General features: G+C 35.4%; 1 protein-coding gene across 1 annotated transcript; it reads left to right on the forward strand.

Moving 5' to 3' along the window:
• Positions 1 to 180: 180 nt before the first annotated feature.
• Positions 181 to 13,303, forward strand: PBLD (phenazine biosynthesis like protein domain containing). The gene is made up of 9 exons (XM_068688899.1): positions 181 to 588; positions 2,499 to 2,598; positions 3,881 to 3,979; positions 4,260 to 4,369; positions 4,522 to 4,551; positions 5,044 to 5,132; positions 6,225 to 6,403; positions 8,161 to 8,223; positions 12,687 to 13,303. Exons 1-9 carry the CDS (start codon positions 505 to 507, stop codon positions 12,797 to 12,799), a joined length of 867 nt encoding a protein of 288 aa, XP_068545000.1. The 5' UTR covers positions 181 to 504; the 3' UTR covers positions 12,800 to 13,303.
• Positions 13,304 to 20,157: the final 6,854 nt, after the last annotated feature.

Raw genomic sequence — 20,157 nt, forward strand, 5'->3', positions numbered from 1 at the left:
GGGGAGCGCCCGCTCGCTCCTCTCCCGAGGGTGGCTGAGGGGCGCCGGGGCGCATGCGCGCTGCGCCGGGCGGGCTCGGCGGCGGCTTGGCGCCAAGTCTCTCAGAGAGGGGCGCGTGCGCCCCTAACGGTCGCCCCCTAACGGTCGCGCGGGCATCGCCTCACGCGGGCATCGCCTCACGCGGGCATCGCCTCAGCGCTGCCGTCGCCTCGGCGCGGGTATCGCCTCTTTCAGGCGGCCGTGGCCGGTCGGGTTGTCGGGCGTGTGTCCCTCCCGCCGTGGGTTAGGGAGGCAGGACGCCACACAGAGGTTAAAATCTGCCGTCATGAATCCAAGCCGCCGTTGGGCGCCCTCTATGTGCTCGGAAGTGACGAGCAGCACCCCGCTGGCTCCTCCTGTCGATAGGGAAACATTAACTTCAGAGCTGGGCTCCCTTCACGGGGTAGAACGGGTTAGAAAGCACCCTGAGGTAATCAGCGTAAAGCTAAATAGGCGCAAGCAGCAATGCAGATTCCTATTTTTACGGTTGATGCTTTTACAAACCGGCCGTTTTGCGGAAACCCTGCGGCAGTTTGTCTGCTCGAAAATGTAAGTTTAAAAAAAAAAAGTTTAAAAAAACAAAAAAAAAAAGTATGAGAGACTGCAGTGTTTTTTTTACCACTCCTAACTTGAGTGCTCAGTACCAAATAACAGAATCAATATTCAATAATTTTATTCTTGATTGAAGTTTTATTATTTGTTTCTTTGCTTTTCCTGTGGAAGAAAAGTGTGTGTGAGGGGAATGTGTAGGACTGGATCTGGGTCACTGAACGTGCCGGGCTCAGCTTTTCGCAGGTCTAAGCAAACAGCTTGCAGCACTTCAGAGCAGCCTGGTAGTTCTGTGGCATTCAACAGCAGTCGTTCTCTTCATGAAGATGTTCTGAACAAATGGTTCAAGTTGATATGCTGTTGACAAGTTCTACCACAACCTAGTCACTAAATAAGAGTAGAAATTTATACACCTTGTATTTTCGTGTAGTATCACTTGTTCAAAATTTAAGTATAAAAATATAAATAGTCATTCACCACATGAATCCTGCCTAAATCACTGCAATCCTGTCTAGATCTTGTACCATATTGTATACTTAACCAGCTCAGCTAAAGTTGTGATAGGGAGTATCTCACTTCAGAAGCATTGTAGCCCTTTGAAATCTAACTGCTCCCTCTCAGAACTAACTTAACTTAAAGTTATAAGCTTCTAATTGCATTTTTATATTAATCTTACTTTATTACATTAATGTGTTGTGGGCAATTTGCATGTTGCCTTTGGCATGTTGAAGTTTTGACTTTTTTTTACAGTACACAGGGTTAGAGGCTTCCGTGTCATATTAAAGCTGACATTCTAATTAATAGTCTTATTCTAAGCTCCAAAAACATACGGTGCAGGTAACAGCAGTGTTTCTGTTCCCTTCAAAGGCACAGCAGGTGCTTTACAAAAACTTGCCAGTAAAGCAAGAATGGCAAAGCAAACTTGCTGTGTTTCAGAAGTGCCACATGATGGCAGTATTTCAATAGAATTTTAATACTAATAAAAATTTTTTTGGTCAGTGTTTTGGTTTGGCATCTTTGGAGTAATTAACAGCAAGAATTATTTTCCTGGAATAAAGGAGACTCTTGGTACTGTAAAAGGTTAGGATGTTGTTTCATTGTATAGAATTAACTCTGCAAGGATAGGTCTATTCTGCCCATTGGTAGTTGTTTCATATCTATAATGTGGGATCATTGGTTTAAAGGATTAAAATTATTAAGAGAAATAAGTAAAGTTAGCAGGGCAAAGTTCAACCCGCCGGAGTTCGGACTTGTTCAGGTCCATTTAGTACATCATTGTTTGTACTTTGAAGACCAGATGCTTATACCTGGCCAGTCTGCATAATTGTGGGGAAAGAACAACAGAACAAGGGTTAAGTGAAATTTCATACTGTCACTACAACTCATGTGTCCCAGTATCAATGTTCACTGGTTGAGATCTGCAGGCAGTTAGAGCGGAATGTAGTGAGCCCAGCATTTTTGTTTTTTCAGTTTATCTCTCAACTTCTACTGACTTAGCATGTTCAAAGAGTAGTATTGAGGGTACAGCAGTAAGTGCTGATAAGCTGCCTTGGCCATTGCCCTAGCTGTTACTACATACCCTTTGCTGACATTGATTTTTCAGAGTTACAGAAGGAGGTTTTAGTTAGTTTTTGATTGTTCAGAATTACTTCAGTGTGACTTTCATCATAATTAAGAAAAAAGATGTACTCATTAAATGTCTGAGTTTAGTATTTTTGTAACTTTGTTCTTCATGTAGTTCAAGGATTTGTGAATTTACAGAATACAGAATACATGCTGGAAATGCAAAAAATTGAACTAAAAATGAATCTGCTTTATTACAATAAAAAATAGGATGACTGTGTTTATTTGACAGTTTGATTTTGCTTTTTATGGACTGCTTTTAAATGGATTTGTCACTTCATTGTTAGGACTTGGATGAAGGTTTGCACCAAAAAATTGCAACAGAAATGAATCTTTCTGAAACTGCCTTCATCAGAAAACTGCACCCTGCAGATGACTTCACCAAAAGTGAGTGGTTCTGTTTGAGCACCAATATTGCTTTCAAAAGAATAAGAAAATACTGTGGGTTCATTTATAAGGAAAAAGCTAGTTTGTAAGACAGCAAAAGCAAAATCTTGGAGTTGAGTTGCATCTTACAATAATAATATTAAGGTTTTTGCACATGGATTCTTTACAGTACTTGTTTTGCATATCAAATTAATTTTATAATATGCAAACACTCATAAATTAGAACATTTGTATTAGTATCTTTCACTAAGTAAGCAAGTTGTATACAGAAAATCTCCTGAAAGTGCCATGCAAAGATCCTTCAATTAATACTTCTATTTCTACTAATTATCTCTTGAGATAGTTCTATTATACATCCAGAAGAGAGACAGGGCTTATTCTGTATGCACAGGACTGCAGAGTGAGCAGAATCTGGCTTGGCTGTTCAGGAAATCATCACCAGGGTAACTGTAAGCTGTTCTTTGAGTTTGCACAAAGTCTTAGAAACTGACTGTGGAGCCAGTACCGGAAAAAAACAGGTTTCCATCAAAAACAAGGAATGTGGAATTGCACAAACAAACGCTTAAGGCTGCTTATTTGATCAGTTTGAGTGGACAGAATTCACTCTTCTTCTTTGGTAGGGCTTGTATATGTGTGGGGTGAGGAAACGGGTAGATGCTGAAAAAGGCAAAAAATATCAAACACAGAGCCCAATCAGAATTGCTTTGTGGATTAGTTCTCAGTATGCTGATTCTACTCACTTTGCAGCTGTGTTATCCTGAAGACAGATTTCAGATTAAGGTACTGAGTTAGCATCTAGTTATCTTAGATTTTTTGAATTTTTTTAATCAACCAATTGAAATAAATTTTTTAGTGAAATAAATGGTTAGAATACATTAGTCTTTTACCACTATTAACTGGTAGTTTAAACAAAATAAGTCATAACTGCTCTAGCTGAGGTGTAAATTCCATTATACCAGCAAAACTCTTTACTGGTGCATTGTGTTTTATTTATGGGGAAAAATCTTGTTTTACACTTGTAAGCAAGGAGCTTCTCTACTCTGCAAATTCTTTGTCCTTATAACAAAGTAGTTTTCCTCTGTAGACTCAAGTTGTAGTCCTGGCTCAAAAGCAATGGCTATTCCAAAAATCAGTACAAAATAGATTCCTAAAAGGGTGTTTGGGACTGAGACTGATTACAGCATGCATTTTAACTTAAATGTCCTTACTGTATATAAAGTTTTTGACATAAATTGAAGAGGAAAAAATCCTCTTCCACTAAATAACAAACTTTATTTTTAAGGTTCCTGCTTTGGACTCAGATGGTTCACTCCAGCCAATGAAGTTCCTCTGTGTGGTCATGCTACACTTGCCTCAGCTGCTGTTTTGTTTCACATACAAAGTATGTTTACAAGCTATTTGTTACTATAATTTTTTATTAATTGTAAGCTTGTAGTCTGATGTCTGCATTTAGGATTCTGATGTCCTGCCATCACTAAAGACTAGTCTCAGCAGCTTATTTACTAAATTAGCTGGGAATTTTGTCCTGGAATACAGGTTTACTGTAGCTATTAGGTTTTTAGCTGTATAACTAACTTTTTTGAATGTATTAGGCTAAAAGCTATAATAATTTATATTTAAATTCTTACGCTTGACAATGTTGCAATATTGTGTCTCTCTAGAAAACACAAATTCAGTTCTTACTTTTGTCACTCTGAGTGGGGAATTAAAAACGAGACGAGAGAAAGATCATATTGTCCTGGACTTACCGCTTTATTCAACCTACCCACAGGTGAGTCAAAATTTTATTTATAAAAGGCTTTCAAGGAAAGCCTGTGTTTATGTTTGCATGGGTGTATATATATCTACCTATCTGTAGTCAGATGGCTGTATGGCATACATGTTCTATCTTTTACAGTTTTTCTTTTTTTTTTTTTGCTTTAGGCACTTGAGGAAGTAGGAGAGTTAATAAAGGTAAGTAGAAATACTCTTAGAAATACATTTAAATTAGCTATACTTATTTTTGTATATTAAAATGGCTGAATAGTGACAACATGATGTTGGTTGAGGTACTTCATAGAGATTCATAAAACCTGAAAACTCTTAAGTTCTGCAGTTCAAGAAATGGAATTCTCCAAAATGCTGCAGTTAACCTTTTTGTCTTCCACTGCCGGTGCTTGGCATGTATTTCAGTGAATGTATGTGAGGGTACTCTGGTGTCCTTGCCCTGTTCTTAGTTTCTGGATTTCTTTCCAAGTTGACAAACATGGAGCTCCTGGCACCTGCCCATATCCATTCATGCACTTAGTGAATTTAATTTTCTTGCATGTGTGTTCTCATGGGCTGCGTCAAAGACCTTGCATGAGCCCTATTCTAGCAGAGAATTTGTTTGAGGAATATTTTAAGGAGATATTTTATATTCAGATGACTCTGTTTTTCTTTGTTCCTTTAACTCTTTTTTACCAGGCAGCTGTTGGTGACATGATTGTTCAAGATCTCCGTTATTCTCCTGACACAAAGAAGCTCCTGGTCCGCCTCAGTGATACTTATGAAAGGTTTGTGATACTTTTTGAATCAAGCATGCAGAAATTGATTCCTTTCATTTAACCACTATTCCATATAGGCTAGGTTTACTTACTTTTTTTTAGAAACAGTTGGAGATTAAAAACTCTAATTTAAACTCTCATGTTAAATAATTCTGTAATCTTCCCGTGTAAGTTTACAGAACCAGCAAAACTAAACTAAACTGGGAGTCTAGCTTCTCAGCTGAAGAACTATTAATTGTAGAGCTATAGAGGTCCTCATGGTGAGACAAGACACATCGACAGAATGCCATGGATTCACATGCCCAATTGACTGTAATCTGCTTACACATTCCTTACAGCATCATAAGTAGCTTTACAGAGGAAATTCCAATTCAATTGATTTCAAAGCATTTGTTAATCTCAGAGACCTGAATTTCCTTGTTGAATATCATTTGTGTGTGTGTGTGTGTGTATATATATATATATATACGCACATACATACATATACGTATATATTGTCCAAGCCTAAATTTTTTAATCAGGTCAAATTGCAATTGTTACTTGAAATTTGGACAAACTACTGTTTATAGAGTGAGGTAATGGGGAGATTTAAACAAAAAAATCAGCTGAATATCAGTATTTTTACTCTTTCAATACTTCGTTTTTTAGGGAGGTATCTGCAGCTTCACAGAGACTGAGAGAATTGGGACTGTTATAGAGTGCTTTACAATTCTTTGAAGATCTGAAAAGTATTAGTTGTTTCCTTTTTCTGGAAGCATGTGGAGTGCTTACACTTTGCATTCTGTAGTGATGAAATATTTTGTCCAGTGATGGAAAAACAGAAATGAAAGCGTATATTTCTAGAGCTTTTTTTTCTGGGCATTTTATTTCTGTTTTCAGAAATAGGAAATACATGGCCTGGCCTTTTTTCTCTGCTTACTAGGAGTGTAGTATATTCAGGGTAGTCTTATGTCAAAAGACATTGGGAGAACAATTTGCTCCAACACTTTGTTGTGGCTGTTTTGAGATTGTAGAGAAGACAGTTTTGTAGCTTTCTGATGCTTTTCAATACTTGAACTCGTGTGAAATTAATTTTTAAAATATTCTATAATTAAATTCAAGGTCTGTGTTAGAAAAACTGCAAGTGAACGCACAACAATTTCTATCAGCTGAAAAGACTGGAAAGGTGAAAGGACTCATACTCACTCTTAAGGGAAACTCCAGAGGAAAAGATAAAGGCCATGATTTTTACTCCAGATATTTTGCACCTTGGTATGGAGTTCTGGAAGACCCTGTTACAGGTATGTATTTGCATCATGGATGAATTACTCTTGTTTCAGTTCAGTTAAAATGTTCTTATTAAACTTCATGAATTAGTACTTCAGAGTCTCTCTTATAAATTACTGCTTTCTATGGACAGCAGGAAAATTTTGACTGATGTGAACCTCATTCAGAAAAAATCAGCTTCCTGCTGTCAGGAAGCCAGGTCAGATGTTCCTGCCTCTTTTTTTTTTCAGATCTTTTCCCTGAAGTATTACAATTACAGAAAAGCAAGAGAATGCTTTGGTATTGAGCAAGTACTGCAGAAGTTCATATCCACTTCTTTCAGTGTTATTTTGTGCTTCAGCTGAAATCGCTTCTTGGTTTAAGAACATTTTATTGTGTGTGTTCTCAGTGCTGCAAGTAATAAGAACTTAGCTAGGTATATTTTTAGAGGCAGAGACACTAGTTCGAAGTCTTCCTTTGATGTTCTGCTCCATAGATGTGATAATATTTGCTGCAGAATGATCGAAGTAATATTATTTGCTTAGGTACCCCTTAATCACAGGTTAATTGCTAGTCTGATGAGAACTTAGTCAAAAATACTCATTAAGTGTTTTGCTAAATAGAAGTAGGTCTTTATTGGAATAATGGTAGTCATTCTGCTTTTCTAGCAGAAAGGTTTGCAAGTAAACACAGGCCATGTTTCAGTTATTAAACTTGTAATCCTGCTTTACTGTTAAACCAGGGGACAGAGTAGTGGATGTATCTGATCCCAGGGCTTGTTCCTTAAGTTTTGTGAGAAGATTATTATTCTTATGTAGGAAAAGCTATATGTTCCCTGAATCTCTGAGATTTTCTAGGCTCGTAGCTCACAGTTGCTTGTCTTGCACCTGCAATCGCCCTTTCTTTTATAGAAACCAATCTCTTCATTATACTGCTGAATTGTACTTGTAAGTGATACAACTTTGTATTATCTTTCTTCTGTGAGAATTTCTTAATTGTTACATGTCCTGGTGTCCCAGAGCCCTGATAATTATAGCTAGTTCACAGTTGGGTTTCCAGCAGAGTGTCTTTGCCCCTAGCTGCTAATGTATACTGAAGCAGCATGTCCAGCTAAAAATCCAATAAGTCATTCTACATTTTTAAGCCATCTGCCACTCAGGAAACAATAAGTTGGTCTACCAGAGGCTGTAGTGAGATCTTAAAAGACCACCGTGAGTTACATCCTGATACTTAGTGTTCAAGACTGAAAAAAAACCCAGAGGTTTGCTTGTGAAAACTGTTAAGAGAGGGAATTCTTTCTTTTTTGCACATTGACTTCTGTCTACCTATTCTTAAAAAATAAAAAAATCCAAGATTCTTTTTTTTTTTCCTTATGGGTAGCTGTTGGTGTTTAATTGAATAACATTATGTTTAGATGAATAGTATTATTAAGCTTAATATTTTGAGATTCCATTGTTAGGAAACTTCACTTGTTTACCAAAAGTCAATACTTTGGCCCAAGTATTTTAATCTGTAGTGTCTGTTGTTCCTACCAATTGAGCCTCATTTTGAAGCCCTTACGCAAAATTTCCATTGAAGTCAGAGGATGAGGAAGTAATACTGCTTGATCATAAATAAATGAAATGACAAAGCTTTACGTTCTGTCTGCTCTGCAGACTCCTAGGCATTTTTACTCTTAAGTGCACACAGGTGCCACTTGATTTTTATATGGTATTTACATTTTGAATGTGATTGCTCTGTAAAATAGTGATTCTAATGTAATTCTGTACTTTGTGTTCTAATTTCTTTTCAGGATCTGCCCATGCTGTTTTAAGCAGCTACTGGTCAGAGCAGCTGGGGAAGACAGAAATGCTTGGTAAGAGGGACTGTCATCTTGGAAAGCTGTCCATTTATTTAAAAGCTACCAACTTTAAATTAAATAAAATTACAACCCCAAAACAGTAATAACTCCCTATCCATTTTCCCATCATGAGTAGAATAACATATAATAATTTTGTGAGAGATAATCTTTAAAAAATTGTTTTGTTTCCTGCCTACCAACGTGACACACCATGTTTGCATAGAATCTGAAGTGTCAGTTCTGGATCCTAACTCTCATTAGTTTTTGATCTCAGCTTTTGTATTTTAGCTGTCATGACCTTTCATCATGGCTGAAGCTTGGTAAGCTTTAGATGATATCCTAGTAGTCCTGTCTCTCTCAGTGGGTGGTGATGACTGTGTTAGAAATACTATTTTTTTGTGCACTCGGCAACAATTGGTAATACCTAGTCTAATCAGAGATTGGACTCTTGTTTGTAAATGCTTTTCCAAACAGCCACTTTGAATATAAGCCTTCCTATATTTAGCCAAATGAATCTCAGAGTGGACTTTTTTTGAATGGTAATCTCTTTAAAGGATCTGTTAGCCCTCCGTAGCTTGGCATGATAATCCACGGTAACTGAGACCTTCTCCATCATGGATTGAAGGAAACGTTTATCAGTCTGTTCCAAGGTCATATTTGCATTTACATCATACAGATCTGTGATAGTTATCATAAAGTTGAGGAAAAAATATTTTCTGAAGAACAACCGTCTTTGGTATTGCATCTTTATGGACTGGCTGTTTCTCATAAGATTTGTTGATTTCAGTCTTTAATGTCAGGTGCTGAAAGTCTTCCTTCACACCTGTCAGCAGTGTTTCTCTAAACAATCAGACACAAATTCTGTCTGTATTTTTATATGGTACTTTCTACTTCTATGTTTTCATTTGTTTCATATGTGTCATGCTGTTTCCTCTTTTAGAGAAACTATCTCAAGCAGCAAAGGCAATTTATACTATAATCTACTCCCCTAGTATTTTTAGTGGGGAAGAAACAAGTCCCATCTTCCCGCAGGCTAGATTTTTTCATATTTCATGCATATATGAAAAATACTCTAGTACAGGTGAAAATAAATCGCCACTGGGAAGTCTTCTTATGAATAGTAAAGCAAGTATATATCAATCTTTTTCAAATTATTACCACAAAAGAAAGTGTGTGTGTATATTATGTATATAAAATAAAAATAAAATCAGTAGTGGCAGTAATCAGTAGCAGCAATAAATAATATTGCAAAAAATATATATATTTGTCTTACAGGTTACTGAAAACATCACTAGTAAAGTAGCAAATGTATTTGTGGTAGATTACCTATATACACAAATATATGTTCAAAATGTTACTGATAGCAAGCAGGTACAAATTCCATTTTTAATTTGATTATTTATAAAAGATAACTTATCACCAAAAATTTATAAATAAAAGCATATTTTGACTCTTCAGAAACTTTCACAACAGCTTTTTTAATATCTGATATCTTTTATTGCAAGAATTACGGCTTTCTTCCAAATGAAAGATCTGTTAGTTCCAAAATAGATTAGATATGAAATGGTATAAAAACGAAGAACATTACATGTATTGTCAGCTCTCTCTGAGTTTTGGGACCTCTAGGAGGAGGTCAGCTACATCTCCGCTGAAGTATCAGACATAATATCCTGTGTCTAGGTTCTCTTCTATTTTTATTAGACCAAACTGTCAAACACTGACAACTCCTATCAACTACAAAGAGAATTTTCAATTCTTTTTACAAGGTAAAATGCTTTAATCATTTTTCCTGGAGGTATGTAAATATTCTTGTGTTTAAGGTGTGTTAAATGAGAATTCACTATCAGTCCTTACGTTTTTTCATTTGAAGAGTCCCTGAAATATATCTATATTTAAAAAAAAAATAATCTATCCTATCAGGTGTTAGATTTCAATTGCTAATGAATACAATATTTACATTATTTAGCAATTTTCACAGTATTCAGTCTTTCATGTAGCTTTATGATATTTATAAACCTACATGAGCAATATGATATATCCAAACAAATTATAGGACTTTCCAAATTATTTTAAAGACAAGGGGCCTGATCCAGGGCAGGTTTTTTTGTATTTGGTAAAGCTAGAGGAGTCTTTTCTGTACCTCTTCACTTCAACTAACTAAATTATTTTATTGCATGGTTCCTGTTGTTGCCTCTAACTTCTGTGATTCCTTTCCAATACAGAACAGGTTTAGAAATTTTAGTTGTGAGTTTTTTGGGGGAGTGGGATAGATCCTTTGCCCCCCTACTTCAATTGTAAGCTTGTCTTTTAGAAACGTTTGCCAGAATTTCTTTCAACATAAGGTCCTGTCTGTTAGTTTTTTAGTCTCCTCACAATTTTTGAATAAGTTGCCTCATAAGGTGGAATAAATATGTGTTTATTTTTTTCTGCTGATTTTAAGTCTCATGAAGTGAAGAGTTCTGCACATTTACAGTCATAGCTTTCATCTTTCCCAGTTAATCTCAGCATACAGACTGATAGAATTCACTGCTTTTATTTTTAGTAGGTGTTCTGTTTCCCTAGGGCTACATTAGATTTACACAGAAGTATAGTATTTCTGCCAAAGTGTTTCCCTCCATCAGTCAGTAGATTTGTCCACCTTCTCTTTTTAGAGAAAGTCTTAGAGACTGAATTCAGCTGTGATATATTATTTCTACAGATCAGAATGTACAGATTTGTGTTTATACTGGGAATAGTGTGTGTAGTATGAGAAATTCCTGGTAAATCCGCACATGGGAGGGATGTGCAACAACTGCATGTTCCAGAAAGCGAGTGTGTACATCAGAGATGGTTGAGTCTCTTTGAAGACAATGCTATTAAATAAAATCATCTAGTTAATGAAATATTCCATGCAAGTCTGTTTCCTTTCAGACACAGTGTGAAGTATCATTGTTTCTGTGTGAGAGAAAGAAAAGATCAAGTACCATTTACATACAGGCTTGCATAAAATCTTTGTCTTTTTTTCCTTGTATTTTGGAGGTTTCTTTGAAAGTAAAATAAAATGGACCAATATCAAAATAACCTCAGTAATCTTGCCATGAAACAGACAGAACTAGTTCCACATTTAAAGAAAGAAAAACAAAAATCAGGCAACCTCTGAAGATATGAAACAATTTATCTCTTTTCTTTAAATCTGCTATCACAAGGAGGTGGGGAAGGTTTAGCTGTGTATCCACACTTGGCAATAACAGTTTATCAAATTTATCATGGTATGGAGTATTCTAATTAAAGTCATTAGTCCATAAATAGGTATTGCTCTGATAAGTTACAAATGATAGCCAGTAGTTCTATAAATAAAGAAGACCAGAAAGTATCAGTAGCAATTATTATAGAGCTCCTGTTCTTACTGGTTTTGGAGCCTTGGGAATCTGATATCCTGCTCTAAGTAAGAGCTTTCTAGTCAGCTGTGGCTGAGAAACCATCTTAAAGCATATGGTGTGTGTGCCGTCTGATGGAGATCCTGCACTCTGCCAGGAACTGAATGCAGTCTCTACCCAATTACAAATTGGGGAATTGTGAGGAAAAGGTTGTTTGCTTTGAGCAACCTTTGTCATTGGAATTTCATTGAGTAGGGAGACTGTGAACATCAGTGGCTTGTCTCATCCATTTACAGCCTTTTACAAAAACAAAATGATATGAAACTCTAACCTTTGCAAGATGACTTCTTAACGAGAGCATTTGCTGATCAAGTAATTATGCAGCTAAAATTGGACTACTGAAACAAGACTACAGACTCAACATGCTAGCTAAGCGTTATCTTCCCACCTGAATATGGCTTAAACAGCTTCAGCAAAAATGGAGCTTTGTGATTATTCACAGGTGGAAAGCTATTCTCTGTAAACTTTATCTGGCTGTATTAAGTGATATTTTCAGAATTATATAAATCAATATCTTTTCCTGTCTACGTAACAATTTGTTCTCAGTTTGTGACAGCTGAAGCAGTGTCTATGTTTCTTCATAGACCACTAGGTACTTCATTTTTATTTACCCTTTAACCCAAAACATGCTTTGAACCTTTTATTTAATTGTAGTTCAGTACTAGAAAAGTGGTTCTCTGTTCTTTCACAGATAAGTGTTCTTCCTTCTTGCTTATGGAAACTGTATCCCATGAATGGGTGCATTCAAGACATACCTAAACATGCAAAAGAAACTTAGCTGGCTGCACCACAGCAAACCATCCTTCATTGCTTAGTACTACGTAGTACTTCTGTCACATTCTGTATGTGACATATATGTATATTCTTGTCTGAGATAGACCCTCAGCTAATCTTCATCCATAAAGACAATTCATCCAGGTTGTCTCTGGTACAGTGACTGACTTGATGCTGCTTGCTTTCTGGAGACAGAGGCATCATTAGCCTGAATTTTCATGCATTTAGAAAAAAATAAAATTGTATTATATACTAGAATTTTAACTCTGAATTCTTGTTTCTATTTAGCTTTTCAATGTTCTCGCCGTGGAGGAGAATTGAAGATTTCACTGCGTAATGATGGAAGAGTTGAAATTGCGGGGCAATTTGCTATTGTGTTGAAAGGAAACTTGACTTTATGAAGAAACTGATACTAACAGTTTCATCTCTCACACCTTCATATTATTCCTATTGTGTTGATTATATCTTAGTTCTAGACACTGAATCACCATGGTCATCAAGAATCTTTGATTACTTACTGTCCACCTTTAAAAGGTGCTTGAAAACGTTCACTTCTAAACTTCAAGATCCCTGATATTGTTTTCTTCACTTTCTTCTGATGACTTCGTATGTGCACTAATCTCAGAAAGCTGTCAAAGGATAGCTGTCTAATTTTTCTGCTCTAAAATGATTGTTTCATTTGTTTCCAAATTCTATGTTTTAAAAGCCATTTCTGTCTCCTGGATTGATTTGTAAACTTACCTGATGGATAAAACAATCAACCTTTTTCCGTATTCAGTTATTCTCCTTAAAATCTGTCATCCTTCCAAGAAAAAAAATCCTCTCTGCCACATCTTGAGATGTTCCTCATGCTTGTTAATTTACTTGAATTAAAATATGAAGCAAATATAGAAGGTTTAACAATATGCTTTATGGTTCTCTTTTATGAACAGTATCTTCCAAAGACAAATGGTGTTGCAGTGGCTAATAGTACTGCTGCTTAGTCAGTAGTTTAAAGTTTTAACAGAAAGATTTAAGAGATTGACATAGCGATACACTTAAAAGTAGCTGAAATTTTAAAGAAAACTTTATTGGTTAATGTAATATTTACTTTTCAAAGACTGAATATTTGCTCCTAAATTAAAAGTTTCTTCTGTAATGTTCTTCATGGAGCATACTGCTTCAGATGTCACTTTTTCCATTTGTGTTCTCATTTTTCTTAGGATTTATTAGGGATATAATAAGTAACTGTTTTAGCTACTCTAGCTAAAATCTGTTTTCCATTCCAAATCACTTTTATCCTAAACTGAATTAGTTCTTCTTTTTTGTGATCTTTCAGGATAATATATTTTAAATTCAAAGGCATTGCCATACTGTGGAAACAGCTGGATATTATATGCAGTCCTTTATAAATGATAAGGAACTTGTGCCAAATTACCATCTTTCCAGCTATCTTGAATTCTATCACAACTCGTAATTTACGTTTTACTTAAGCCCAAGCAGCTGAAGGCAAGTAACAGTGTGAGAATCCTAGGATTCATTTAAAATAAAAGTTTCTGGTTCTTGTAGCTGCTTAGCTACATATTGAAAATGTGATTTAAATGTACCACAAAGATTGAGAGCAAGACGGTAAGCAGATTTCCAAGTTGAAATGCATGTTCTTCTGTATTCAGTCTTGCCTGAAGATCAGGGATGTGACATTTGATTTACAAACACGGAATCATCATGTGCAAGACACAGAAATGACGGCAGTTCAACAGCAATGTTGCAGTGGCATATTTTGCCTTGACCTTGCCTTCTTGTAAAGAAAAATGATCACTTTCCAGCTAGTGACTTGGATTCATTTGAGGAGCGATACTGGAAACTTGTTTTCCTGCTGGCGTATGCAAAGAGTGAATCTCAGAATCTGAGGTGCTTTAAAAACACTCCAGCACTTAAAGAATATAAATCAACTAAAGAAGCAATTACTGTTCACATGTCTGCATTTAATAAATATTAATTTTACTTATTTATTACCCAGGGGGACTAATAAAGAACCAAGCCGTGTAAATTTTAGATATATCTGCTATCTAAATTTCCTGACCAAACCAATATACTTGTGGCTTGAAGCTTTTTTTTTTTTTTTTTCTTTTTGTACTTTGCTGCTACTTAGTCTTTCTTTGTGGTAAGGGTAGAAAAATCACCAGAGCTCAGGTGGGATACTATGCAGTAATGTGCTTGTAATCAACAGATTAGTTAATCAGCCATGATTTATTAATGATGAATTAATTATACCTGATTGTGCAGTTCTGCTGCCTAAATGGAGCTTTAAAGGACTTATTTTATTAATCATCATTGTGCTAATTGCAGACACTTACAGAAGGATCACTAATTAAACATGCAACCATATGCAAAATAAGCAAGGCTGCTGAGAGTGGCAAGAAAAAAGAGCATTGATTTTCCAAGTAGCAACTGTATGTTAATATTGTGTAGTTGACCTGGTGATCCTAATTACTCACTCAGACTTATTTTAATGCATTGCATGTTTTCAGTGAACAGTAAAGGAAATCAGTTGGAAATCAGTAGCAAATTTTGTTTATCTTTCCGAATGCGAAAAATAGGTTGTGTGCACTTCAAAATTATTTTGAATTTGTGTGCCCTTCTTTCCCATTTTCATTCAGAGGTTTTCCCTGGTAGTTCTACTAGCTGTATACAGTTAATGAAACATAACGAACTTAACTTTGAACAAAGTCCTGAATGCTACTTGATAGTTGCTAAGTTACTGTGGCACCACATCAAACGTCCATTACACTTGAAATGAGAAATGTGACTCAAAATTGAATGAGTTTAACATGAAAAAGTGAGAAATACAATGATATTTAAGTTAATTAGTAAGGGCCAAGTTAAGCATAGAAAATGCACAAAGGAAATAGTACATAAACGTAGGTTTCTATGAAGAAAATTGATCTTCAGCTTAAGCAGCACAAGTTTCATGTCTTTGTAATTCTAAAAACAATGTTTGAGGGCTACAAAATTTCACGCAGATGTCATCATCATGGACTTCCCTCTTTTTTAACACAAGTTTTATAATATTATTGCAGTTATCATTATAAAATTTAGGAATGTAATGTTTTTCCAAGAAAATATTTAGCTTTAGTGTAAGGTTAGTGTAATTTTGATTAAATTAAAATGTTGAGTCAAAAGTTAAGTGAAGGTACTAAATAGGAGGCTGGAAAAATGCAATGTATCTTTGTTTAGTGTTTCTGCTACCCAAATTTACAGAACTGCTGCTTTCTTGAATAAGACTATAGCATAGGGATGCATTGAAGTAAGCACAAATGCTTCAAAGGGAAGATACAATTCTGGAAATTCCGATGTGCTTAAGTATTATTTACCATGAGAGTGTCTGGCAGAAAACCATTACAAGTCACTGCAAGTTTTTCTGTAAATACCTGGCTGTATCCAGCAGCCAAGACATGAAAATTTAAGTGCACTTCTGCACTTCTTTGGTGTCTGCCTTTGCAGAGACAAAGCTCATGTAGGAGCCAAGAAAAAAGTACATAACCTAGAGGAAGGAAGCAAAATAAGTTACAAAAATAAAAACTGAGCAATAGAAATCATTAAGTCTGTTGCTGTAGAACTGAATGTATATGTAAAAAGGAAGAAAGGGAAATGGAAAGGGATTTTTGTTTATAGTAAGCCATCTAATGGATTTGCTTAAAGGATTCCTGAGAATACATGTATTTTGCATTTCTTGTGTGTCACCTAGATGAGAATAGACAGCATATATTGCAAAGCTTCCAAAACTGGAAAGTTTTTCAAAAATTTGAAATAAATATTTCACAAATACATACACAGCAAGAGGTCATAGACAAGAGCCATGTTTTCCATAAGGGATAGGAAGGAAAATTAGCAAAAGAAGAGGCAGTTATTTCTGGGAAATGAAAGATTTCTTTGTCTCTTTATTCATCAGAGTGACAGGGAAACATGCCAGAAATGAAGGGAAACTTCCTCGGAGAAAAAATTAAAAATAAAATTAAGGGTGATGCCAGATCAAGTAAAAATTAAATTAGTGTAGTTAAAAACTGAGAAATCCCCAAAAGAAGCAGATTGAATCTGATGTCTGGAATTTTTATTTATTCTTGCAGAAGAGTAGATCTGTCTTTAAAATTATTACTAATCCTATACAAAAAGACAGAACAAGGAATTTTGTCAATTCCTGAGTCACTCTCCAACTTTTCTTTCCTAAAAGTTATTGCAAGCCATAAGTAAAAAGTTACAAGATAATGGGAGAAATGATACAACAGAAAATGTCATTATAACAGATAGTATAAACGTGTAAGAAAATTTGACTAGAGGTCAGTTTTAACCTAAGATGTTTAGTAAGCAGAATACTAAAACATTGAATTATAAACATTTCCAACTTTGTTGGTTTCTTTAGTGAGAGATTCAGTTTGACTGCTGTGGTTTTGCCTTATGTATGGGCAAAAGAGGACATACCTGGTTATAATGTCATATAAGCAAAAAAATTATTCACTTTCCTTTGTTCTATAACTTCTTTGTGACACCTTTGTAAACCAAGAAACCACTATCCCATACATTATTTTTGTCCTATTAAAAATTAAAGGGTGGGTAAAATACATTTAGCAAACCCAAGCAAATTCTCAAGAACACTTCAAAAATCGCGAAGAAAAAGAAATTCGTAGGGTACGGAGTGAGTGGGTTTGTGAGGTGGCAGAAAATGCGTATTGCCTGCATAGAGACTAATGTGTGAGCAAAGTTAAAACTTACTGGGCATATCTTCAGTTTTGTCTCTGGCTTAAGTTAATGATGCTTTAACAGTTTGGATGCTCTGGGAATGTAGGTTGAGAGATACTAGGCTAGAGAAGAGGTTAAGTAGATTATAGCAGAGCTGGATCAGTGTCTGAGGTAGGAGAAAGCCAAGAATGTGAATTTGAATCCAAATGCGTTCTTTACTGATGTTTTGCAAATTGCTTTTTGGATCCGGACCAAAGTTTTTGAGTGCCAATCCATCCAAGCTCAATTCAGATGGGAAATTCCATCTGGAATTCTTGAATTTTTATTTTGTTTCAGAAGGGCTCCTTTCTCCATAAATATTTATGGCCATAAATACAAATATGTTATAATCGTTATGATATTTTCAGTCGCCCATATTCAGAAAGAAATGACAAATTTCTGAACAAAACCATTCTGTTTTAAAACCAGCCTTTTGGGCTTCAATATATTTATGTGTAGTAACTTTCTGAAGACATGATTGATTGGTACAGGTATCTCAGCTTCCATTCTTTCCGTGTTCTTAAGGAGTATGCTAACTACAACTTTCAGAGACCTTTCAGCAGTTAATAACATCAATAGACAAAGTACCCTCTTAATAACCAACTGCATGCATTTTCTCAATAAAGTTACGATTTCAGCAGAAAAAAAAAAAAAAAAAGTAGATTAAAAGGAAACACCTGCTCCTGTAAATTACTCTGCTGCAGGTACCAACCCAGGAGACTCTGCAGATGGCTCTGTGTTTGCAAACCTGACCTCAACACCCCTTCATCAATCTCTGGCTGATTGATTCTCTCCAAAGTAGAGCACACCATATCCCAAGGTACTAGAAGACACCTTTGAATTAGTCCCAGTCAGAATACCAATTAGTTGGTGCTTTTGTTTCATTTCAGAAGTTCTTAACAAAGGATTTAATTGTCTTATCAAGCACTAGCACTGACTGAAATGCAGTACAGTCAGGCAGTTCCAGGAAGAATTACAAATGTACTTCAGGGGGCGTAACATTTGCTACATTTCCCTGATAACTAGGTGTGTGGGTTAAATTGTGCTATGCCCTAGGATTATGAGGTAGAGAAAAAGAAGGCAAAATCTTGACCTGTAAAATGGTTCAAAATGACTTAATCTTCTGCCAGCTGAGAAGAAGTAAAAGAGAGTTCATGAAGTCTCTATATTCATTTTCTTTTCTCAACTGTTTTCAGGCATCTTATTCCTTGTATCGAGACCTGACACTGATTATACCAGTCTTTTCTTAACTGAGACAAACTTTCTCACATCATCCAGCATGCACCTATGCAGAAGCCATGTACCATATATTGAGTCTAATCTAATTAATTCATTCTTTTTGTTTATAGAAAAATTCATTAAAATCCTTTCTGGAAAATAAAATAATTCTTCTGATTAAAACAGATACCTGCTTGTGTTCCTATTTTGTCACCCATCCAATGCAAAACTCAGAAAGACACCAAGTGATGGTTGCAGTGATATGTTTTGAGCTTCAGTGGTATCAGTAAAATATTTGGGTTTGTTTCTTTTCATTGATCAATTTGAATTTTACACCTTCTTTATTCTATGAATGACTGATTTGTGTTCAGTGGCTTAAAGGAGGTATGTGCTTTCCCTAAAGAAAAAGATACAGAGAGTAAGGGAATTTAATCTGCATATGGTTTGCCAGAATTCTTTGTAGTTTCAGACTCCTCAGATTGCTGTCTTGGATTATTAGGTAATTTTGGTAAGTGCATTTCATAGATGCATACATGTAGGTGTAAGTCCATTATCAAATCTGTTGACCTGAATTCATATCATAGACAGTAATATTCCATAAAACAATCTATGCACTAAAGTTTTGTGAGTTAGGTATAGTAGAAAGACACCCACATTTCATATAAAATTGTAAGTTTATGAAGAATCCATTCCATTTCTTAGTAAAAAGTCTAGGAAATGTTTGTGTTTTCTGTTGAAAATATTTTTCATGGTTCTTGAACTTTGCACTCCAGGTATTGGATCATGTTAGTTTGTCTGTCAGCTTAAGTAGCTATTGCTGCAAAGTTTACATTCCCGACTTTTTGATGTTATAGAACTTGGGCTGAAAATTCTCCTGGTGTTTGATTCTAAAAGCGTCACTATTTTTTTTAACTGGAATAATAAGGAAATTAATAAATTAAAATAAGGAAATTAATAAATTAAATATAATAATAAGGAAAAACAATGTAATACCTTTTGATTCTGTATATGAATCAAAAAGTATATGAAGACCAATTGCAATAGAAAAAGATAGCTGCCTTACTACATTTTTTGCATTAGGAATTAAAGTCTGTGAGTAGGTGATAACACGTGCAATTAAATAAACAAGATTGTAATTTATTTTCTACATTTAAAAGCACATCTGTTTAACAGGAGTGGCCGAATAATTAATTAATTAATTGAAATGTCTACCACAGTATTAACAAAGGCCGAGGAAACTTCCTGAATCTCAGGTTTGGATCATTCAAGAGAAAATGCCAGTAAAATCTGACACAATGCTGTAACTTGAGATTCTTGGTATCTCTAAATAAGGAACGAAGAGAAACAGCTAGCTTCATGGGAGAAAAATAAAACATATAAAAAGCTTTTTGATACTGAATACTCAATCCATTTTCTATATACGTTGGATGAAGTGATTTTTTTGCTTTTCTTCTATTTGGGTTTTATCAATTTTTGTTCTCTTGTACCTCATGGGAAACATTGTCCTTTGTGCATTCTAAATCCAGCATTATATATGATCAATCAGTACGTTAAGTGTTCCTTTATTCACAACCAGCTCTAGTACTAGCTTTTAGAATATATCTGTCACATCTAATTCATTAGAGTTTGGAAATGTGACACTTGGGAGATTTGAAAATCTGAAACATCACATGTTACCATGTGCCTAAATAGAACGTCTTAATCTTTCAGGATTGCATTTCTTTTGATGGAAAAACCTCTGTGGCGTCCTGCTGTCCATTTGGACAAAAGAGCAGATGTGTTATAT

Source organism: Anas acuta, chromosome 7 (assembly GCF_963932015.1).
Source record: "Anas acuta chromosome 7, bAnaAcu1.1, whole genome shotgun sequence".
Classification (NCBI taxonomy): domain Eukaryota; kingdom Metazoa; phylum Chordata; class Aves; order Anseriformes; family Anatidae; genus Anas; species Anas acuta.

Excerpts from the sequence above, each read along its gene's own strand:
- PBLD (XM_068688899.1), top strand. The coding sequence starts at position 505 with ATGCAGATTCCTATTTTTACGGTTGATGCTTTTACAAACCGGCCGTTT. Across the intron at positions 3,980-4,259 it reads TGTTTTGTTTCACATACAAA|AAAACACAAATTCAGTTCTT; the intron begins GTATGTTTACAA and ends GTGTCTCTCTAG. Across the intron at positions 4,370-4,521 it reads TTTATTCAACCTACCCACAG|GCACTTGAGGAAGTAGGAGA; the intron begins GTGAGTCAAAAT and ends TTTTTGCTTTAG.